Source organism: Lissotriton helveticus, chromosome 5_1, assembly GCF_964261635.1.
Source record: "Lissotriton helveticus chromosome 5_1, aLisHel1.1, whole genome shotgun sequence".
NCBI lineage: Eukaryota > Metazoa > Chordata > Amphibia > Caudata > Salamandridae > Lissotriton > Lissotriton helveticus.
In genome coordinates, this window is record NC_136065.1 from 1369434524 (window position 1) to 1369459481 (window position 24958).

Below are 24958 nucleotides of genomic sequence, written 5' to 3' on the forward strand. Positions count from 1 at the left end.
AATTCTTAACACCCTAGCCAGGTAAGAGTTCCCGTAAATTTTGATGGTTTATTCACTCCACGCTGATGTTCTTAAGCGTTCATGAAGCAGGAAAGCCGAAAGTAGCCTCAAACAGCATATAAAGGTACCAGCGTTTCCCAAGCGTGTAACGAAGACTCTAATGTACTAGCAATGCTCAGCTCAAATTTCAGTTCATGGCACAGTTTTGCATAACGCTTTACGCCTCCAAAGAACCAGCGAGTGCAAATGTGTAACAAATCTCCGATTTAACACACCATTCTGTGTGCAGACGGGGGAACCCAGAGGGGTCAGCTCACACGTCCGAGCTTGCGGACGCCATCTTGCCCCCTCTTACCCAGAACTCTTTTGTGCGGTCAAGGTAGAACAATGCTGTTTTGGGGTCCAGATGGAGTCTCTCTCCTACTTTACAGGGGGTGAGGCGGAGTGTTAAAAAGTAGGCAGGGTTATGGACTGGCCTATATGAATGGGGGTGACCATCTTCAGTAAATAGGATGCCCTTGTCAGAAGAACCAGCTTGCCTGCGTAGATGGTAAAGTAAGGAGGCTGAGATGACAAAGCCTGTACCTCACTGACACCTTTGGGCAGATGTCCTTGCCACAGAAAGGTCGGTTTTATAGTGAGGAGCCTGATAGGGCAGTTGGGTAACAGCTCGAAAGGACCATACATGAGAAATGATGTGACTAAATTAAGTTCCTATTGAGGCATAATGAAGGGGAAGGTGGGAACATTTGTTGGAGACCTTTCAAAAAAGCCTATTTACAATAGAGGACTTGAACATTGATGGCTGATTTACAATAGAGGACTTGAACATTGATGGCTGATCTGGTAAGTGCAGAAATGCAAAGATGGCAGAATGATAACCTTTCAGGAGGCCCACAGCAGAACCCTGCTGGGCTACAGTAAGAATAAACAGAAGAACCCGGGAAAGGGGTGCAGATAGGGGATCAACCTGCTTATCTGTACACCATTCCACAAACTTGCTCCAATGGCAGGCATATACAGTCTTGGTGGAGTGAAGCCTGGCTGCCAAGATAACATTGCCAACTTCGGGTGAAAAGTTGAAAGCTGACAACTATTGCTGCTTAATCTCCACGCTTGAAGACGATGTGTTGCTGCAACAGAAGATCTTTTTGAAGCGGCAGCCTGATCAGAGAACCAGGGCTCATGCTCAACAGCTCGGGGTACCAACACCTCTGTGCCAAATCCAGAGCCCCAAGAATGGCTTATGCCTGAGCTTCTTATGAAGGCTGAACTGGAATGGTATTGGCAGAAAGGCATACAGAAGGTCTGAGCTCCACTCGAGACTAAAGTGTCTCTGAGTGAGAGCCGCCATGGAACCTCAAATCGCAAAACTGTTGACATTTCACGTTTGAAGGAGGTGAACAGATCCAACCAAGGCTAACCCCATTCTTCAAAGAGACCTTGCACCACTTTCAGATGGAATCACCATTCATTATCCGCTAGGTATCGATGGCTATGTTTGTCTGCCCTGGCATTTAGAGAGCCTGCCACGTGTTGAACCATCAAGGACATTCCCTGAAGTTCCAACCATGTCCAGAGGTGCAGAGCCTCTTTACAAAGGATCCACGACCTGACCCAACCCTGTCCTGTTTGTTGCAGGACCACATGACAGTGCTGTTGTCTGTAAACTCCTAAACCAGCCTTCCCCTGACTGAAGCAAGGAAGGCTTTCAGTACCAGTCAGATCACTCGGAACACCAACATGTTGATGTGGAGTCCGGTATACGCTGGAGACTACAGTCCTCTGATCTCCACCTCAGTCCTCTGATCTCCAATTCTCTCAAATGACCTCCCCAGCCCAGAATGATGCATCTGTCACCACAGACAGCTTTTGGTGGGAAAGGGAGAAGGGTTTGCCACTGACCCAATCGTGGTTTGTTAGCCACTCTACATGTCTTGTGTGGTTCCCTCCAAGATCTGGACCATGTCAAAGAAATTTACTTGCAGTGCCCGCAGGAACTTCACCTCTCACTGCAGAGCAATCATATGCCAGCGGGCATATGTAACAAGAAGGATGCAGGAGGCCCAGAAGCCTCAGAATTAGTCTCATTGAAATCCCGGATACAGGCTGAAATATCTGTGTCATAGCCTGAATATTCTGGACTCACCATGAGTGAGGATAGGCCTGAAGCTGAAGGTGGAAAGAAGGTCTGAAGGTGGGAAGACGACTGCCTGGGTCGAGCCTGCATTCAATAGCCAATTGTCGAGGTAGAAAAAGACAGTAATCCCTGACCTCCGTAGATGTGCTGCAACCACGCCATGACTTTTATGAACACCTGAGGGGCACTGATAAGGCCAAAGGATATCGCAGGTTGCGCCTGTGGGCAGCCAGGACAGGGCTGTGAAAATAAGGGTCCTGCAAGTCCAGTAATTCTAACCAGCCTCCTGGTACCAGGGCAGAAAGGACTTGTGCGAGCGTGAGCATTTTGAATTTCTCCTTTTTCAGGAAGAGATTAGGAAGTTGCAGGTCTAAAATAGGCCAAAGTCTTAAATCCTTCATGCGCGCTTGCCCCTCCTATGGCTCATGTCTCTATTGGTGGTCGCTATTTAAAGGCTGTAAGCTTACACAACCAGTTCCTCCCCTTCCGCTCGGCCGAATATCGGGGACACCGACGGATAGGTGAGCCTCTTGACAGCATTTTCTGTTTTTCTCTCTGAAGTCCTCTCGAGGGGGTATGTCAAGTAACAACCTAGAGTTTTCTTGTCCAGTTTTGAGGGGGTAGTAATATTAGTAGTCTAGAGTGCCCATTTTATGTATCTAGGAAACTGATGATTCATGTTCATTACACCCAAGGTACTATATGAATATTGTATGAGGCATGTTCTCTAAGTGTTCTATGTAGGAGAGTATGTAATTGTGGCGGATGGGTTTCCAGCACACGTGGGTTGGGTTATATGTGTAGAGCAATTTGTTTGGGCACACTAGATCTATGTGTTGACTGTGTCCCTTTTTCTACACTATAGAGCGGGGCCTCATACTCCCGAGCGGTTGCCGGGTGAGGTGAGGTCTTCACCCACAAAAAGCTGGGTGAGTATCACTGTGAGGAAATGCCTCAATGTGATCAAGCTAATATGCTTCTTTCATAATGCAGAATGTAAATTGTTCATGCAGGTGTTTTTTCTATGCAGTTTCTGTGTTTTCATGCGGCTGGATGTGTGCAATCTTCTGTACTTGATAGTAATTTCTCGTTTCTTGATAGGAAGAAGACGTACGTCTCTCCCTCCAGTGGACATACAATCCCTTAAGTTCCTGGTAGATATGTATATTTTGGAGATTTTTTCACTTCACATACTTTGTAGTTGCAGTAGCTATTCCATGAATAAGGGTCCTGAAGAAAGCCGGGAAGTCCCCCACTAGGCTGAAACATGTCGACCATCCTACAAAGCGCCAAAGGGTAGTCTTACTACTCGGCTTGTTTTTAACTCTTGACACTCAGACTTCTATTCGAACTTTTTGTTGAATCTGTGTAGTCATTTTTTATTCATCACAACCACTTGAGCACTGCACCTTATTTCCATTACTCCACGATGAGTCACATCGCTAGAGTATTGACATTCTGTCCCGCACTGGCACTATATGGCTGGATGTGGTGATGAATAACCAGAAAACCCCCATATGACGTGAACTCCGACATAAAGGTTGGGCTGATGGGTCTGGTTCTAGCGTATGTTTCTCAATCGTTTTTTGCACACATCTATCCAACTGTTTTGCAGTGATTAGCATAGTCACACACCAATCCCAGACCTGATCTGCTCTTTTTTGTGTTGTGTAAGTTGACATCAGGGGAGTGAGCAGACAGGTCGTAAAACATTCCCCTGGACCCTCCACATACGTGTTTTGTTTTTGAGTAATCCCTGACCTCCGTAGATGTGCTGCAACCACGCCATGACTTTTATGAACACCTGAGGGGCACTGATAAGGCCAAAGGATATCGCAGGTTGCGCCTGTGGGCAGCCAGGACAGGGCTGTGAAAATAAGGGTCCTGCAAGTCCAGTAATTCTAACCAGCCTCCTGGTACCAGGGCAGAAAGGACTTGTGCGAGCGTGAGCATTTTGAATTTCTCCTTTTTCAGGAAGAGATTAAGAAGTTGCAGGTCTAAAATAGGCCAAAGTCTTAAATCCTTCTTAGGCACCAGAAAGTAGCCGGAGTAGCAACCACAACCTACTTCTGATTTCAGCACGTTCTCTATAGTTCCTTTGGCCAAGGGAGCTAACACCTCCTGATGAAGAAAGGAGAGGTGGTGCTCTGACAGCTTGTCATAAATAGGTTGCATGGGTGGGGAGGAGGGATTAACAAAGGGGAGGCATTAGCCACTTTGGACAAGCTGTAGTGAAGGTGATGCCGTATCCTGCCCCTCACGGGATGCCCATGATGGTTGGACGGCATAGTAAAGGGGTTTGGAGGCTGCATATGCTGGGGGTTGGTGGACTGGCTTGACCTCTGGCTGACTGCCTTATGTGGTGTGTGGGAACCGCATCCTCGGCTACAAAACTACCGTGCGGATTGCTGACCAGGTTGGCTGTCATGTAAAGACATGGTTGGTGCCCCTTAGATGGCTACAAAAGGGGCGGAAAGCAGACTGGGGTTGGCGTGGGGCCATGGAAAGGCCCAAGAGCCTGGCTGTAGCCCTGCTGTCCTTCAAATGCTCAAGCGCAGAGACTGCCTTCTCATCAAAAAACCGAGAGCCATCAAACGGCTTGTCCATGAGTGAAGCCTGGACATCCCCAAAAAAACTAGTAGTTTTGAGCCAGGCGTGGTGTTGAAGGGCCACTGAAGATTAAATCGCTCTACACAGTGAGTTGGTCGGTTATTCAGGTCACATCATATGGTGAACTTGGCTGCGTCCCTCCTATCAGCAATTGCTTGAGGGAGTATGGCTCAGGCCTTTTCCGAGACCATGGATAGCACTTGCATAATTGAGTCACAGCTAGCAGGAGAGCATCGGCCCAAGAGGCATGCAGTGTTCACCAACCTGAAGCTGAAAGAAGGGAGCATCTTCTTCTCGAAGGTATCCAGCCTTTTCGATTCCCTCTCCGGAGGAGTGGGATGCTCCTAGGTTAACTTTGGTGGCGGGGGCCTCCACCACCAAGCTTTCTGGGGTGGGGTGCTGGGTGAGGAAACAGGGGTCTACTGGGATGGGGCGATGGCAGCGGGCAATTGTCCCCTGACAGGAGCCATGTGCAGGGCTTGGACCAGGCCCCAAGTAGAAAATCTGAAAGGGCTTCATTAGAATGAGAGTAATGGCTCTTTGGGGCAACCACTGGTTGAAGCACCTCCATCAAGACATCAAGACATTCATCTTGACTGCCACTGAGGGCAGTGTAAGGTCCAGGGCCTCAGCCACAATTCACACCACCTCTGAGATAGAGGCATCCTCCTCCGTAGCTACGGTAGTAGGAGAGACCAGGCCAATGTCTGGGGAGGTGTCCAGTCCACTGGTATCAACCAGATCCTCATACCAGTTGTCCTCTGTCTTCTATTCGTCCCCCAATCTAGACCTATCATATGAAAAAAGACTGGCTCAGTAATAGGGAGTCTGCAACCTGTCGGTGCCAGAGCCAGAAAAGCATGTCCTGCTCCATGTTGGGGTTGGGGATGATAATGCTGACATTGGCAGTGGAGCTGGCGCTGAGGAAGGTTGAGGTAGTGTGACCGGCGCCGCTCCAGATCCATCAACAGATCCAAGGGGCCTGACTGAAGCCAGAAGCAAACCCACCAGCTGAAGACAAGTAGGGGCCCCTGCTGAGCCTGTTGGGCACCAGAGGCGCTCCAGCAGGGACTGGCCACCTGAATATGACATGCATGCCTTCATAAAATTCACATAGCTGGGTGGGGGAATATTCAGTGCTTATGACTTTGATGGGGATCCCCTGGAAGTGAATTGTGATTTCGGCAACAAAGTGTACCTCAGCTCTTATCCAGACTAACACCCCACATGCATCAGAGGAAAAGTTAATTGAGAACACCTGACCTCTACAGCTTTTCTGTGAGCGTGCAGCCTCTGCCTCAGTTAGATGGGATTCTTGTAGGAAAGCAATACCGCATACCTGCATGAAGGAGTGTACATGCCCTGAATGTTACAGGTGAGTATGTTAGTATTGGCTAGTGTGACAGATTATCTAAGGTGTGGAATCTAGCTCCATATGGAGAGGCAGTGTAGAGCTCACCTAGGAGCCCATGATTTGGGTAGGGACAGGCAGCAACAAGGAACCATTAAGCGCTAACATAGTAAAACTTGAAATAACAGAGTATAGGAATGACAAATTTCCACCCAAACGTGTTAACATGTGACACCAGGGAAGGTGAACTAGCGAGGAGATAGATGGCAGAATATAGGGTGAGCGAGAGTGCGTGACCCCTTCCATGCCATGTGGTCGCGATGTGCCCAGTGCTTTCAGCGTGGGTCGCTAAGGCCCTGGCACAGCTGGTTTGGCGGTTGCGGCCTTCAAGGAAGCCCTGCATGGAAGGAGTGCTGGGGTTGCAGGAGAGTAGACTCATTATCCAGTTGAACAGAGGCATATGGTTAACAGCACCCAGCTAAATGGCAATCTGAGCCAGATGTACGTAACTTGGGCACACCTCCGTGGATTCAGAGCTCAGCTTGGGAGGCTTGGTACAAGAGGAGAGACCCTAGGTAGATGCCTCACCCACAGTATCATGCAGGCGCAGGAGACCAGTGGGTAGGTAGACCCCGCAGGCACAGGGTCTGTATATTGGGGTATGTTGGAGGCAGGAGTCTGCAAAGCGCTACAGCGTGCAACAACAAGCATGCAGAAGCAGATCAGCCAGCCAGGGTGGTCCAAGTGTCATGCCTTGTTTAGTGCAATCAGTACAATGGTGACAGAACTACTGTAGCACTGTAAAACCAGGAGCAGGAAAGGCTCCCCAGCAACCAGGAAAGTAGGTGTGTAACAAGGTTCAAGCAATATAACACACCATCTAGTGGGTTGGACTGCAAACACATTAAATAACTATTTCAGCACATGCAACAGGTACCAAATTAGATAGACATGTATGTAGTGGTCCATCCCTTACGAAGGAGAGAAAGACCTGCGGATAGGAAAGAAAAACGGTAATGTTTATCACAGTGAGTGCATACTTAAAGGAGAGAGAATCTTGAAGACGTTCCATCCCAAGAAAGAGTTTAAAGAATATCGTGTTTGTGGAATCACAGTAGGTGGTATGATGGAGCACGGTGGAAGAAAGCAAGATGTTGAGGATTATGCGGTACTGGATGTTTGCAGCCATTTCCAGCAGGGGCTGAGGACAGAGCAGTCTCTCGTAATGCTGCAGCTGCTCGCAGTGTGTCATATTTCCTGTATAACCTGCTCGAGGTTGGGCAAACGTGATTATTACGACAGCTGCTGCGGCCGGCGGTTCCTGCCGGAGGCCTCCTACAAGTACGCCTGTGGCTAGGATGCAACAAAGTCCGCAATCAGATGCCGCTATGCCCAGTTGTCTTTAGATCCCTTAAAAAAAGTTATGAGCCATCCATCACCATCCGAAGCCATGCAGGGAATGGAAGAGAGCATTTAATGTTGGATTCCCAAAGTCTGCATTTGAAAGCAAGGAATGCGCCTCGCTGACGTTGCACTGTCAGCATATACTCGGGGAAAAATGATCACACGTGCATTAGCCACTGCCAGATCGACTACTTTGTGAACCTCTATCACGATCAAATCACAGTCCTTATAGTGCAATATTCGCACCACCAGGATCTCGGCGGAGCACCAGGATGGAGCCTCCTTGTTGGCACTCAGTGCGCCTTTTCAATTGAAAAGAAGTATGTGAGGGCAGTGGAGAAGTGTGGCTCACCGGTTAGAAGCGGCAGACCCTGAAGCAGAGGTCGGCCCGGGACCAGGGTTCCATTCCCGACGCGGCAGGGTCTTGGGTCAATGTCCGCGGACTCGATAATTCTCGCTTAGGTGCCTACGCTAACCATGGGTCCCACTCTGCAACTCTGGGCAATAGCTTGCTTAATCTCCACAACGGCCCCAGCAACGCCGGGGATGCCTGGCTTCACCTTGGGGTGCCCTCTCACAGGGAAAGCCAGGACGGGTTCCCCAGTGGTATACAGCGCCAGGACATCACGTAACGAGGTAACAGTGCGCTTTACAAGTATACATACATTACATTACACAGTAGAGGGAACAAAACTGCGGAAGAACAAGTTATTTACCTTCGGTAACAATATATCTGTAAGAGACATAGATTAGTTATGGATTCTTCACCTTAGAATTACCCCCAGGTGTCAGACTGGATCCGGAGAATTTTTCTTCAGCAGTACCACTGCGCGTCGGTCGACTCCGCGTTTGTCGTTGGCATCGTGGTCGCCGGAATGATGTTGCGGTAACTACTTAGACGCCGTCCCTGCGAGGATGGGTGGGGTGGTGAGGAAACCATAACTAATCTAGGTCTCTTACAGAAATATTGTTACCGAAGGTAAGTAACTTGTTCATCTGAAAGAGGCAATTAATGATGGATTCCTCAACTTAGAATATATACCCCAGCAATACCAATCCCGGAGGTGGGTCGGTGAACCAAGTTCACACCAGAGAGTCCGGGAGAACTGAACGGCCAAAGAAGCCATCTCTACAGACTTGGCTGTCCTGGCAGTAGTGTTTAGTAAACGTGTGCAAGGAAGCCCACGTAACTGCCTGGCAGATGTCATGAAGGGAACTACACATCCCAAAGCAGTAGTGGCTGTCGTCGCCCTGGTGGAATGGGCCCGCAACCCCACTGGAGGTTCCTTTTTCACTAAGGAATAGCAGGTTTTGATGCAAAGAACGACCCATCAGGAGATGGTTCGTTTTTGCACGGCCCGACCTTTCTTGATGCCCACATAGCCAACAAAGAGCTGGTCATCCACCCGGAATTGTTTTGAACGATCCAGATAGAATGAAAGCGCACATTTTGGATCCAGACGGTGGAGCCTCTCTTCCTCTTTAGAAGGATGCGGGTGCGGGTATGGGAAAAAGGTGGGCAAAGTGATGGTCTGTCCTATGTGGAAAGAGGTAACCACTTTAAGAAGCAAAGAAGTCCTAGTGCGAAAAGACAACTTTGTCTGGAAGAACAGCCAGAAAAGGAGGTTTGGAAGAAAGAGCCTGAAGCTCACTCACCCTGGGAGCAGAGGTGATGGCAACCAAAAAGGCAGTTTTAAGTGTCAGAAGTCTGAGAGGACCGTTATGTAGCGGCTCGAAAGGAGCGCACATAAGATAGGTCAGTCCCACTGGCGCATTACAAAATGAATTGGAGGATGCAAGTGAGTAATGCCCTTAGGGAAGCGATTTACAATAGGGGACTTTAAAAGAGAAGGCTGGTTAGGAAGCCGAAAGGTAGCCTTTTAGAGTGCCCAGAGCAGAGCCCTGCTGAGCCACAGAAAGGAGGAAGGGGAGAACCTCTGAAAGGGGGGCAGAAAGGGGATCCACAGCCTTTGCTGAACACCATTCCACAAACTTGTCCCATCTACAGGCGTATACCGTTTCGGTGGAGGGAAGCCTGGCTGCCAAGATAACATTACAAACTTCGAGAGGAAGGTCGAAAGCTTCCAACTGTCGCCGCTCAATCTCCACACAAGGAGGTGGAGGCTGGACAGGTTCGGGTGGAGGATCGTCCCCTGCTGCTGTGACAAAAGATCCTCCCGAAGGGGCAGTCTGATCGGAGGATCAATGGCCAAGTGTAAAAGCTCGGGATACCATACTCTTCAAGCCCAGTCCGGGGTCACAAGGCCCTGTCGCACTTGATCTTCTTCAGCACCCTGGGGAGAAGTGGTATAGGCGGAAAGGTGTATAGAAGACCGCAACTCCACTCGCGACGAAAAGCATCGCCTAGCTTGTGCCGCCTTGGAAATTCCAACACGCAGAATAGCTGACATTGCACGTTCTCTTCGGTGGTGAATTGATCTAACCAAGGCTCTCCCCACCGCTGAAAGAGACTTTGCACCACCTCCGAGTGAAGATGCCATTCGTGATCCATCATGCACCGGCGTCTGAGTTCGTCTGCCCTGGCGTTCAGAGAAACTGCCAGGTGTTGAACCACCAGAGACATGTCCTGATGTTCCAGCCACTTCCAGAGATGAAGTGCCTCCTGACATAGGGTCCACGACCCCACCCCACCCTGTTTGTTGCAGTACCCCATGGCGGTGGTGTTGTCAGTGAACACCTGCACTACTCTCCCTTTGACAAAGGAAGGAATGCCTTCAGTGCAAGATGGATTGCCCGAAGCTCCAGAACGTTGATGTGGAGCCCAGACTCAGCCGGAGACCAGAGGCCTCTGATCTCCGCCTCACCCATGTGGTCGCCCCACCCCAGAAGTGATGCATCTGTCACCACTGTGAACTCTGGTTGGGGAAGGGAGAGGGATCTGCCGCTGACCCAATCCTGGTTCGTTAGCCACCACTGCAATTGGTGTGCAGTGCCCTCCGAGATCTGGAGGTAACCTGAAAGATTCCCCATATGCTGCACGCAATGGAACTTCAGGTCCCACTGCAGAGCCTGCATATGCCACCTGGCATAGTCCACCAGCAGGATGCAGGAGGCCATGAGGCCCAACAGCCTCAGGGTCATTCTGACTGAAACCTGGGATAGAGGCTGCAAGATCGGAATCATATTCAGAATATCCCAGACTCACTGCTCGGGAGGATAAGCCCGAAACTGTGCTGTGTCCAGAACCGCTCGGATGAAAAGGAGCTTCGGAGAGGGAGTCAGGTGTGACTTCGGCAGGTTGATGGTGAACCCTAGCGAATGCAGGAGGTCGGTTGTAGTCTGGAGGTGGGAGATGACAGCCTGGGGCGAGCCCGTCGTCAGTCGTCGAGATAGACAAAGACTGGAACACCTGATCTGCGCAGATGAGCTGCAACCACCACCACCACTTTCGTGAACACCCAAGGGGTGCTGGTAAGGCCAAAGGGGAGCACGGTAAACTCAAAGTACTTGTGGCCTACTGTGAACTGTAGGTAACGCAGATGGGCCGGCAGGACAGGGATGTGAAAATAAGCGTCCTGCATGTCCAACGTTGCCATCCAGTCTCCAGGGTCGAGGGCAGACAGGACCTGAGTCAGTGTCAACATTTTGAACTTCTCCTTCTGGAGGAAGCAGTTGACGTTCCTGAGATCCAAGATAGGACGAAGGCCCTTGTTCTTCTTGGGCACCAGAAAGTAGTGGGAATAAAAACCATGACCTACTTCTGGGGCAGGAACTTGCTCAATGGCTCCCTTGGCCAAGAGAGCCGTAACTTCCTGTTGGAGAAGGGCCAAGTGATCCTCCGACATGCGATGGAATTGAGGTGGCATGGATGGAGGGGTAGTCTCGAAGGAGAGGGAGTAGGCCCTTTGGACTATCTGCAAAACTCACCTGTTCAACGTGATGTTGAGCCAGTGGGGGAGGGGATTGTGAATCCTGCCGCCCACTGGCAAATGGTCGCCCTGAAATGTCGAACTAAGAGGGCTTGGAGGCTGCTGCAGAGGGGGCGCTGGTGAACTGGTTCCCCGCTGGCCCCCAGACGGTGGGACCCTCGTCCCCGGCCGCGCAGCGGCTGTGGCTCTGGGTGGAACATGACTGGGCACCCCTTCCGTAGCAACAAAAGGGGCAAAAAGCAGACTGCGCTGGGCATGAGGTGGAACAAGGCCAAAAGATCTGTTCGTAGCCCTGGAATCCTTAAAGCGCTTGAGCGCGTTGTCTGCCTTGTCGCCAAACAAGCAACAGCCATCAAAGGGCATGTCCAAAAGTGTTGCTTGGACATCACCTGAAAAGCCAGTGGACCTCAGCCAGGCGTAGCATCTCAGGGCTACTGACGTTGAAATTGTCCTGCCTAGTGACTCGGCAGTGTCCAACCCACATCTTATGGTGAACTTGGCTGCGGCTCTCCCTTCAGCAACTGCACAGGAGAGCACGCCCTGGGCACTGTGGCAGCACCTGCGCAACCGAGTCCCACACCAAGTGTGAGTGGGAATAAGAGCCCAAGATACATGCGGTGTTCACCGAATGCAGTTTTAAGCTGGAGGAAGAAAACATCTTCATCCCAAGGTGGTCCAGCTTCCTGGATTCCATATCAGGTGGTGCGGTAGGGATTGCGCTCTTGTAAGTCGAGGCTTGGACCATCAAGCTCTCAGGGGTGGGGTGTTGGGACAGGAACATGGGGTCGCCTGGGCCAGCCAGTGGTGTCCATACAAGTAATACAATGTGTTACTTGTATGGACTCCTAGAAATTAATACAATTTTATGACAGATTTGAATGTCGTATGTGTTAGCTCTACTTTTTATTTATGTATTGGTTTTTAGATCGATCATCTTGAATCTTATTGACTAATTAATACGAGATAATATTTGATATTAAATTTGGTGAATCAAAGTTTTTTTTCCCCCCATTATTTGGCTCTTTCAAGACTGGTTGTATGCATGTAAGGTGACTGACGGAGTTGTTGGTAGTTGAGCTGTCGATATGTGATCTCCAAGGGAGTCATTTGTGACTGATAAATCTTGGGGCATGTACCATTCCGGAAGATTTTTTGCACACCTCCTGCAAAAATTACTTGTTAAATCCATCATTCAGCGATGAATCAGACTTTTGTAACGTTGTCCACTGTAAAGTACTAGCATGAAGATGGAGTTGAAGCTCAAATGTATATTACTCTGTCTATAGGGATTAAGAGAAAGCCAGACAAGGGGAAATGAAAGGTGTTTAGGTCTACCTGCCTATTATCAAAATCCATCACAGAGCCAAAGGCCTATGTTCTGACTGGCATCAGCATTTAGATCCACTAGTCATGCATGGATGAGTGAAGCCATGCAAAGGGAGACACATGAATGAAACCTGCTATGCTTTACTGAGCAGGAATTACTAGCATATGTGAACCACAAAAGAAAGCAGAATCCCAGCTGACAACCTATACATTAAGTAACACATAATCTGCTGCATGTCAGTTCTAACCGAGTGCTCATCCCTACTGCCCTGTGGGTTTCTTCTGTTCATATTCACTCCTTTTGAAATTAGTTCTTGTTTTTTTTACAATTTTGGTTTGCCTATATTGTTGTTCATCCTAAGCAGACTTAGTTCATAATTGTACGAGTTCACAATGTTTCTCTATGTCACACCCACTATAGATTTATTTGCATAGCTGCAGCACTTTCTACATAAGGTTCATACCTGTTATTGCTCGGACTGGATTGCCCTCTTCTGCAATGTCTGCTATCTGTCCTTTCAGTGAAGCAGCTTTCTCACAGCTCCAGGTGCTGTAGCCGAGGTTAGAAAGAGTACGCCCCACTTCCTGCTGCACTTGTTCGCCAATGTCCTGCAAAGCCTCTTCCAGCCTGGAGCATCTATAAACATAAGAGTTTCAAAAGACAAAAACTCTAAGCAAAGACCCCGAATTTCAAAAAATAAAGCATGGTTTCACTTGCGCCACGCAGTTTCCTCCTTCAATGAAAAATGAATTAACTTACATCCGATAGCTTTGTCATGCACCTGCTTGCTTCCATTTTCAAAAGCAATACATGTAGGTGTACAACACAGCTAGGCCTTAAACTCTGAATAGAAGCCGCCGGAGCAGATTTTGGACACCATCAAACCCTATCCTTACGGTAATTATTAACTATGTAGAGCAGTCTTATTACTAAAGCATGTTTGTCAAAGCCAGTGTAGGTCAGAAGAACTGAAATAAGCAGGTAAGAGAAAAACAGCTTGGAGAAAATGCTCAGTTACAATAGGCAAAGCCAAAAGATCTCTCTTTTTTAACCCACTGGACTTGCCAATGCTTTTTTCTGACACTATTTGGGATGGCGAGTTCTTTGGGGGATGAAAACAAAAAGTTGAAATGGTGTGGCTGTTTCATTTCGCAGTCACACACATGCAGGCTAATGTATGCACCTGTCTACAGAATCACATGGTCAACATTTTCTTTTGCTTTTTATTTACTAATCCAACAATGTGGATGCCATTTGGATCAGTAAATACAAAGAATTGCATTTTATTTGCACAAAGGCACATTTTGAAATGCAGTGGCCATCAGTAAATGACATACTATGACACTATGACATACTATGACAGGAGGAGGCCTTATGCTAGTAGAACCTGGACATTCAGTATATACTCAAAATAATGGTTCACCTGAATATCATTCATACAAACTTGGTAGGTAAGCAAAGAAATATATTTTGAGTATACAATTAATGTAGTAAATCCACTAATACACTGTAGCCTTATTGGTGCTTTTCATTAAACCAGAAAAGTGTAGTAATTTGAAAACCACATAGAAATCATACGAATGGCACATACAAGGTGCAGTAAGCAGACACATCAACAAGTGTGAAGTGTCCCAAGTGTTGAGCTATAGATAAAATGTACTCTCTCGTTGTGCCTGCAACTGAACGGTGTCACTATGGGCAACTGACGTGCACTTCGACCCTGTGGGTCAGCTAGTAGGGATCAAATGTCCTCTTAGTAATTAATACATGCAGCGAGAGGCCAGAGTATAATCTAGGATGCCGCTGGCTACATCAGTCCTAAGGCAGGAAGTGGGAGGACAGTGAACTGCCACTATTTACAGCAGTGAGAATTCCGGCAGCCTGGATTCTGCACTGGCCGGTCAGGGTGAGCACATTTTTTCTATCACAGTCTAAGCGTCAATGGAAATCTTACACATCCTGGTTCTTTCATCCAATCACACACTTGTCACTAACTTTTAATCAGGTTTCCTGTTATTTAATTGTCATGAAGACAAATTGACATTTCTAATGAGTTCAAAACGTCTGACAACAAAGCACACCAATTATCGCTGGTTCAAAATAATTTGCCATTTCACTTGATTCACATTTGTCTGCTTAGTGCATCTTGCATGTGACATTTGTACAATTTCTATGTGGTCTACAAATTATTACACTGTGTGTGTAGTTACTATACTTTTCTGGTTTAATTAAAAGCCCCCAAGCACCCATAAGTCCAGAGTATATTAGAAGTTTTACTAAATCAACTGTATGCTTAGAATACATTTCTTTGCTTATCTACAAAGTTTATATGAATTAATTTCAGGTGAAACATTATTTTGATTACACACAGTAGTAAATAGCAGCACTGGGTCCTCCAAAAAACAAAATCTAAATAAATTATTTTAAAAGGACTGAGAGGGATGGGGGTAGGAAAGAGCAATGGAGGAGTGGTTGCGGGAAAGCAACAGTGTGAGCGGGGCGCGATGGAGCAAAGAAGGCATTTGATGCTTGGAGAGAAAAGGTTTAAAAAAATGAAAGAAGAAAAGCAAGGGAAGGGAGAGGAAAGCAATTGATGAGCTTAGGAGGTGGGGAATGAGGGAGCAACATAGTGTGGTCACAGGGTGGGTGTTTGTAGAGAGGAAGCTGTGAACGAGGGAGAGCTAGAAAACACATGCAATTTCATGAATTGCTGAGAAGAACAAGTTACCTTCGGTGATACCTTTTCTGATAGAGACCAATTACAGATTCCTCATCTAAGAATATTCCCCCGCCTTCAGACTGGATACTGAAAATCTTGAGCAGTACCCATGTGCACTGGGAGCTGGCATCGTTCAGCTCTGTGAAAGCTGTGTTCAAAGTGACATTGGCATGCAGACATCGGTTTATTTTGTGACTAGTTCTGTACCAAAACTGCAGAGCCACGTAAAAAGCAATATTACTGATTTGACCAGTGTGCAGTGTCTAAAGGGATCTTTTGTGAAAAGAGCCCAGTTAGTAGATCAGGAAGGGGCGGTGAGGAATCTGCAGTTCGATAGTCTCAACCAGAAAAGCTGTTACTGAAGGTATGTAACTTGTTCTGTATGATAGAGGCGTCAAACAGCAGGTTTCTCATCGTAGAATAGATACCCAAGAAATACCTTTTGGAGGTGAGTTTGCGGACTGGCCTAGACCAAAACATCCTGAAGGACCGAACAAGTTAAACGCCATCACGATGGTCCGTCGTCCAAGCAGTAGTGCTTTGTAAACATATGGAGAGACGTTAATGTGACAGCTTGCCAGATTTCCAGGACAGGTACACTCACGCGCCAATACAGTAGTTGCAGCTTTGGCCCTGGTGGAGTGAGCCCGAAAGACCTTAGGGTGTTGTTTTTATGCAGAATAATATCCATCTGGAGATGGCTTGTTTCTGCACAGCTCTGCCCTTCTTCGCTACAGTGAAACCAATTAAGAGCTCATCGTCCACCCGATGATCTTTGGTGTGATGAATCTAGAATTACACATCTCTTTCCTCCTCCTTGGACAGATGAGGCGGAGTGTAGAACACCAGCAGAGTGATGCTCTGGCCAATTAGAAAGGGAGTGACCATTTTCTGGAGGTATGCGTCCAAAGGACCAGTTTGCCAGATAAGAAGTTGGAGTATGAAGGTTGGGTCGACAAAGGATGAAGCTCACGGACTCTCCTGGCTGATGTAATGGCCACCAGGAACACTGTTCAGTCAATAGCTGCAAAGGGCAGCTATGCAGGGGCCCAAAGGGAGAACACAAAAGAAAGCTAAGTTCCAAATTGAGATTTAATTTGGGCATTACAAAAGAATTAGGTGGGAAAAAATGCTGTAAACCTCTCAAGAACAGAGTTACAACAGGTGATTTAAATAGGGAGGGTTGACTAGTCTGCCACAAGAAAGCTGAAATGGCTGACAAATAACATTTAATGGTGCCCAGAGCAAGACCTCGTTGGGCTAAACAAAACATGAACAGAACCACTGCAAGAGGTGCAGAAATGGGCTCTACATGGCCAATGAAACACCAAGCCACAAACATATCACAACAGCAGGTATACATAGTTTTAGTGGAAGGATCGCCGGCAGCCAAGACACCATCACAAACTTCAGTAGGGAGATCAAAAACTCACAACTGTCTCTGCTCAATCTCCATGCATAAAGGTGGAGTGTGCACAGGTTCGGGTGCAGGACCCTGCTCTGATGCTCACACGGGAGACCCTCATGAAGGGACAGTGTGACCGGAAGACAGATGCTCAGGAGTTCTGGATACCATACTCGCTTGCTCAATCCAGAGCCACTAGGATGACTTTCCCCTGTCTATCCTGATCTTCTTGAGAACTTGGGTCAGGAGTGGTTTGGGCGGAAAAGGGTACAGGAGTCCCAAACTCCACTCAAGACTAAATGAGTCTCTGAGCGAGAACTGCTTTAGAAAGTCCAATGAGCATAAGTGCTGACATTGGGCATTCTCAGCAGAGGCAAACAGTCTAGCCAAGGTTCTTGCCATACACAGAAAAAACTCCATTTGTGATCTACAAGACAACAGCCTGAGTGTGTTCACCCTTGCGTTCAGAGAGCCTATCAGGTGTCGCACGACCAGGAATTTGTCTTGACACTACAGCCAACTGCAGAGGCGAAAAGCCTCCTGACACCGGATCCACAACCCCACCACACCCTATTTGTTGCACTACCACATGGCTGTGATCAACTTAAAAAGACCTCCTTTGATGGATCGGAGGAAGGCTTTCAATACCAAGCGGATAGCTCTCAACGCCATAAAGCTGATGTGGAGAAGAGCTACCACCGGAGACCAAAGTCCTCTGATCGCCACCTCTCCTGGATGACCACCCCAACCCAGGAGGGACACGTCTGTCACCACAGTGAGCTTTGGGTGGAGATGGGTCTGCCGCATAGATCCACAGATGTAGATGCCACAGAACTAGAAATGGGCGAGCCACTGAAAGCTCGAGCCAAGCTTGATCCTGAAGCCTGGCTCTGGCTCAGCTTGAGGTCCTTTTGATACCTCGATCCCATAACAAGCTGAGCCTTCATGTGGCTTCTGCCTGATGTGGCATTACGGCCAGAGCTGTTGACTTTTGGAACTTATTAACCAGGTTCAAGACTCTGCCCAACATCCTGTGATTCTGGGCAAAGCACTTAATCTCCCCAGGTAGAGTTTGCGCTATATAAAAACTGATAAAAAATGCACCAAAAGTTAAAAACAAAGCCTTAACAGAAGGTTGGACAAATCATTCATTCTTCATCTTTATTCGGTCAAAAATATACTAGACCATAAAAGCACATTTGGCAATAACAAGCACATATAAGAAGAAAACAGTGCATTTTCAATCCAGTTTCATTATTATCACTAAAATGTACACATATAATATTTTTAGGAATGCTAAAAAATTAAAAATCATGCATCATATATAGAACCAGTTCATTCAATATCCTTTCAAGTATTCATCTGTACCATACGTTGACTTATGTCCATTAAAAGGAGGATTCTGAAAATGTAAACATATTAGAAAGTACGGGAACATAAAAACCTCATATCTGGGTCCACCATACAATTCTATTTTAGTTTGTTTACCATAGTATGTGTTGCTAAAATTATATATAAAACCGTAATAAAAGTAACACATAACAGATCAAATTACTCGCAAGGTTCTTTAGCAGCTGTTTACCAGAGTATCCATACCCTCTAATAATATGGTCTTCCTTGCATAACAAACACTCCATAAAAAAGATGACATTCTTATACAGATATCTACTGTGGGCAGAGACAGCAAAAAAAGGTATGCCGGGCGACAATGAGTGAATCCACAATGTTTTAAAAAGCTTAATATATAAAATTTCCTCCACTTTTTAATAAAATTTACAAAAGAATACCACGTGCATTGTAGTCTGTGTTGTGATAATATTTCAAGGGCATTTTGACTGGTTAGAGGATCAATTATTTTGTTCAGTGAAAGTGACCAAACAGTGAGTGGATAATATCCAATCTAAAACGAGTTTGTATATACCTATGTTTTTGATGAGGTACAGATCTAATGTATAATTGCATATCGTAACTTATTAAAATGAGCTGGTTCCTTAAAACAGTTAGTTTTAACAATTCTACGGCGATCCTAACACTCTCTAGATGCATTAGGCAATCAGCCTTCAGATCTTTCCTACTTAATTCGACCAGACTTTCGGGACTAGTAAAATATTCAGGACGCCTCAGATCCGGACAGAAACATTCTATATATCTTAGCCATGGGATTCGTGAGTAAAGGGTTGACGTTAGACATCCCGGATCACAAGCTGGTTTAAAGCAGTATGCTCTGATGACCATACAGTATGCCACAGCAGAATTGGTTGGATTCTAATTTGATCAACAAGAAAAGATACCCCCAACTCTGCGTGATCCACAAAGGTTGAGGCAGATTTAGGTAAGGCACGCAGGTACCTTAGGAACTCATTTTCTACTGATTGTATTGTAGTGCAATTTACATAGTGCAATTTACATAGCCCGATGTACCAGCGCCATATAGAGCTTTGCTTACACATTTTGCCCTATAAATAGTAAGCATGTCTTGTGGCGGGTTTATACCTAATCTTATGGCTAATTTACGCAGAGACATACAGGCGCTTCTAAAAAGCAGTGTCCTAGTCTTTATTGCGGGGCTCCATGATAAGTCTTTATCAAATAGGACACCCAGATAAGAAAAAGTATCTATACAATCAATGCGGGATTCCCGCATTCTAATATTGCGGCAGTTGCCCGTATTCCTCCCGCTCTTCATTATGTAGGACAAATCAATACCTATTTACTCACTGATTCGTACTAAGTGAAACCTGACAACCTGGATAAATCGCGGCTTCCCCACTTACATTGGGTGATCTTAAGCAAATATTTTGTTTATTATTTATTTATTTATCACTGTGTTTTTTAGAGCGCAAACTTGACCCGTTAGGGTATCAGAGCACCTTACAAGAAAACATAGCATTGTACAAAAAGGCATAGAATCACCAAGTAAAAAAAAAACTGAATGTAGGGGGCGGGTTGTAGGATACATAAGAGATAGAAGGACACGTATTTACAATTTACATTTACAGTTACTCAAGATAAGACACGTACTAACAGATTACATTTACCATTACTCAAGACAAGATCCCAGGTTTCTGAGTGAGGTGACTAGGTAATCTGAGGGGAGGCAATAGTCAGATGTAGATCAGGGCCATAGTGGTGGTTGAGCGCAAAGTTTAAACGAGGAATTTACTCATAAGGAAGGTCTTGGCGTCCTTTTTGAAGTGGACCAGAGAAGGAATTTTTCTGATGTCAGGTGGGAGAGAGTTCCATATTCTTGAAGCGGCTCCAGAGAAAGCATGACTAAGTTTTTTTTCTCCGAAAGCGTGCAGGTTGGAGCAAGAGGTCTCTGGCAGCCGGGGAGTTTCTGATTTCTCCGGAAATCACAAGTTTCAATGCAAGATATGCAGGGGAGTTTGAGTATAACGCCTTGTGTGTGATGCATGCTAGCTTGAGCTGTATTCGTGCTTCAAAGGGAAGACAGTTCGGAGCTTTCAGGTGTGGGGAAATATGGTTGAATTTCCTTGTGCTGGTAAGTAGTCTGGCTGAGGCAGGCTTTTAAAGGTGCCAGGGAGATCTTGGGTACACCGGAGAGGGTAGAGCAGCCATATTCCAGTCTAGAGATGACGAGTGCTTGGACAGCCATTTTCAAGGAAGGGTTTCAGTTTCCTAAGGTAGCTCTGGTGGAATCTGATTTGGCCATCGAATTGATGTGGTCCCGCATGTTCAGGTTGCTGTCAAGGGTAATTTCCAGGTATTTGGCGGAGTCCACGATGGTCGGTGGGCAATTTAAGGCTGTGATAGCGTTAATCCATGTTTGAATCCCTTGGTTGGTATTAGGAGGGGAAATTAGGAGAAATTCAGTTTTCTTAGCGTTGAATTTCAGATGATTGGAGGTGAGCCATTGGACAGTGAGTTTCAGGGCTTCGTTCAGGGAGAGAATCTCTTTGAGAGATGAGGTTTTGATGTAGATCTGAGTGGCATCAGCATACATATGGTAGGAGATACTTGCAGTGCGTAGCACTTCGGCCAGTGGTTCTAGGTAAAGGTTGAAGAGGGTGGGGAACAGGGTTGAACCTTGAGGGACTCCAACCGTGACCGGGGAGGGTGCAGATAGTTTGCCATTGATTAGGAATCGCTGTGATTGGTTTAGGAGGAAGGACCTAAACCATTCTAGAACAGTGCCATCCAATCCCATTGTGAGTTTGAGGCGCTTAAGTAGTTTTTCATCGTTGACCGTGTCGAAGGTCGAGGATAGATCTAGGAGGATTAGGAGACATGTTTTGCCTTGGTCAAGGGCTTGGAGGGCATCATTAACGATGTGGAGCATGGTGGTTTCAGTGCTGTGCCCAGGTCTAAATACGGATTGGAAGTCATCGAGTAGGTGGAAGTTGTTGATGTGTTGACTTAGCCGCTGTTGCACACACTTCTCCAGCACTTTGGCTAGGAGGGACATGTTGGAGATGGGTCTGAAGTTGTCAGGGTAAGCTGGAGCCAGCGACTGCTTTTTCAAAATGGGGAGGACTTGGCCGGCTTTTAGAGAGTCAGGCATCGATCCCTGCCGGAGAGAGGAGTTAATTATTGCAGTCCAGCTAGGAATAATGGATTGGGCGACGGCAGCTAGACAGTTGGAAGGGAGCGGGTCATTAAAATGGTTATTCGGTTTTAAGGAAGATAGGATTTTAGAGACTGAGTCTTCGTCATAGACTTTGAAGTCGGTCCAGAGAGCTTGATTTTTAGGTGGAGCCTGTGGGGGCGTCGCGGCAGGAGGAGGCAGGTCAGGAAGGGGTTGAGAGTATGTGGCGGAGCCAAGTTCAATTCCTAGGGTTTTGATTTTGTCAGCGAAAAAAGAGGAGAATTCCTCGGAGGATATAAGAGACATGGGGTTTTCTTTCGATGTTTTGGCCAGTTTATTAGATTGGTGTTTGACCAGTTCGAAGAGCTTGTGGGGTCTGTTCTTGGCCTCCTCTAGTTCAGTTCTGAAAAAATCTTTTTTTGAATTGAGGATGTTCCTGTTCTAGACATTTCTGGCGTGGCGGAGAAGTTTTAGATGTGCAGCAGAGGGGTGCTGACTCCAGGTTCTTTCAGATTGCCGGTGGGATCTCCTCTCAATGCTAAGGGATCCTGGGAACCAGGGGTTTCTGATTTTAATTTGGGCTCTTTTAAGTTTTAGTGGGGCTAGATCATCCAGGATGTTCGATATAGTCGCAAAGTAGTGATCGTTGAGGCCACTGACCGTTGTGATATGCAAGGGGAGGTGGGGGGGGGGGTGTCAGATTTGCAGCGAGTCTCAAGTTCCCTGAGGTCCAGGCTCTTGGTGTCTCTGATCCAGTGTTTAGGAATCAATGGTTGCCGTGCCCTTGTCTTGTTGGTGCCAGGTAGGAGGAAGGTGATGGCGTGGTGGTCAGACCAGTCACATGGGTCTATAGAGATAAGCTTGACTATTGATTCTTTAGAGATGATCCAGTCAAGAGTGGTCCCTTTCGAGTGAGTTGGGAGTGAGCAGGCTTGGGTCAGTGCTTGATCGGTCAGGAGGTCTTTTATGGCGTTGACATGCGGATCCTTGGGATCATTCCAGTGCAAGTTAAAATTACCAAAGAAAATATCTTTAGTGTTAGTGGAGATCTTGGCTGTGATGATTTCCATGAGGTGGTCGGTGAAGGAGTCGTTCATGCCTGGGGAGTGGTAAAAGATGTGCAGGTTACACAGTGGGGTGGAGTTGCTGCGAATAGCGAGGGCGAGGTATTCGCAGGATTCGGTGGTCTCTGCCAGAAGTTCAGTGACAAGAAGGTTAGAACGGTAGATGCAAGCGATGCCTCCTCCTTTCTTGTTAGATTTCCTGTCCAGCCTTGCAATGTTGTAGTTGGGAGGGTCTAGGAGGTCCAGGCATGGAGATGAGGATTCGTTGAGCCATGATTATGTTAGGCTTGCTAAATCGAAATTTTTGTACAGGATAAGGTCAGCAATATCGGCAGCGTGCTTAGCTGCCGATCAGCAGTTAATTAAGAGATTAGACAGAGCAGATTTGGAGGGAGTTTCAGGAGACTGGGCGGACAGGTGAACAGGCGCTAGATTACTTTTGACCACATTTCTGTTGCGGAGGGTTGCTGATCTGTTAGGGTTGATAGTGATCGTGCGGATGGCATGTTCGGCCTTCACGTCAAGAGGATAAGGGATAGTTTGGGTAGAGTTGTAGTCCCGGAGGATGGCAAGGATTTACATTTCAGTGAGGTCAAGCAGACTAGGAATGGCAAGAGTAGAGTTGTAGGAGAAGACAAGAGCAAAGGTTTCCTCCTCTGAGAGGTGGCATGGTTGCTTGCGGGGGCGAAGAGGTCTCAAATGTAGCGGAAGAGGCCGTTTTGTGAATTCTGTGGTATGCGGGGGGGGGTGGAGTTTGGCAGGGGTTGGCGAAGGAGAGTTCAGCGAGGCGAAGGAGTTTCATTAGGTCCAGAATGGAAATATGAATGCTCTGGGTTAGTTTGTCAGCTCTGGAGTGCAGGGATTCGAGGTCCATATAAGATGGAGGTGCTAAAGGGCAGCGGGGCAGTGGTTCAGGAGCAGTTCTATCGGCATGTATAGGTGAAAGGGTGGAAGGCCTAGCTCGACCTGTATCGTAGGTCATTGGAGGCGAACCAGTCTCATAGTCCGAGTGGGGAGCTAGCGGGGGGGGCCAATGGTCTTGGGGCGTTTCTGATGGCAAGGCCGGGAGATGTGATAGAGGGGTTAGGATGAACTGTATTGGAGCCCCATAGCGGGTTGGTTTGAGGGCTGGAAGGGATAGCTTGACCTGTATCGTAGGTCTCTGGAGGCGTATCAGTGACACAGTCGACTTGGGGAACTAGATGGGAGGAGACCAAAGGTCTACGAACGATTCTGTTGGTAAGGCCGGGAGACGTGCTGGGGTGGTTAGGATGGTCAGTGTTGGAAAACCTTAGAGGGTTTTGTGAGTGACTAGACACGCTAGATGGGCTGGTCGAAGGCTCATCGGGGCGGGAATTAGTTGCCCTGCCAGTGTTGTGCACATGGTTTCTGAGGAGGGTAAAAAGGCCTGCAAATTTATTCAGGTTTTTGGTTGAGGCTTGATCAAGGCGATGCCGTATTTGTAGAGAGTGATGGTGAGGTCAGCTCGCAGGGTTGGGGATGGTGCTATTGATAGCTTAGTGCCGTATGGAATGTTCTTAGCTGCGTGTACATTGAGGGGGTGAGCACAGGTTTTGCCCCAGGAGGATGTTCTTCTGGAGTAGAAAATGAGGTCATTAATCACTGTGCTGTTGTCTGAGCTGTAACGCAGGTCAGAGCTCAGTGTCTCAGGATGACTATTCAGGGTGGAGTGCTTGAAGGATTTTGCTGCGGTTTTGGAGAGGTTGGAGGGGTAAACCAGAGAGTAGGAATTTTCCCCAGTAGCGGACAGGCCAGGGCTTGCCGTGTTGGCTCGGGTGGGGTACTCAAGGAACGATAAGGGACAGTTACGCAGCAGAGTGGAATACCCAATGTGCAGGAAACAGAATTGTAATGTGACAATACCACAGGAGAGTGCACCATTTGGTTAGGGCCAGGTTAGCAGCTCTCGAAAAATAGCTAGCGAGGATGAGGATAATCAGGTTGTCTTAGAGCTCTGCCATTTTAAGGTCAGGCAATGATCATAATGTCTTCATACCGTTGCCATTTTAGGGTCAGGCAGTGATCAGTCTGCTAGTCATATGGCTACTATGAAGGACATCAACAGTATATCACAATCTCTACTACTAAACAGAGTAGCCTCCCAAAAGCGGCAGTTAATCGTCTTATTTGATGAATGCTCCCATAAACAATCAGGGAAGAACAATGCTCTCCATATTACTGAAGTGCCGCCGTTTTAGGTTGGGCATGCCCCTGCTCTTACTAATATTTAATAGGAAAACGCAGCACTAAATAACCAGGCGCCGGCGCGTTCACACTCACAGAGGCGGAGGGGCAGGGCCTCTGTGAGGCAGGGCAGGGTTCCTCGTTCAGCTCATTAGAGACATATTCGAGTGCCGAAGTACCCAATAAAACCCTGAGGGAGGCCCCCGCTGACTGACGCAGGTTCCCAGGGAGGTCCCCGTTATGGAGTTTGTAGCCGAGGGTCTCTCGGGATCACACTTTTGCAGGATGCGACGGTTA

At 47.3% G+C, this 24958-nt stretch overlaps 1 protein-coding gene across 2 annotated transcripts in view; it reads right to left on the reverse strand.

Moving 5' to 3' along the window:
* TCP11 (t-complex 11) overlaps nucleotides 1-24958 on the reverse strand; it is a 323210-nt gene that overhangs the window by 41903 nt on the left and 256349 nt on the right. For both annotated transcript variants that reach the window (XM_078644306.1, XM_078644305.1), the window contains exon 9: nucleotides 13186-13358. In XM_078644306.1, the coding sequence (XP_078500432.1) occupies nucleotides 13186-13358 (173 nt within the window). The remainder of the gene's footprint in view (nucleotides 1-13185; nucleotides 13359-24958) is intronic.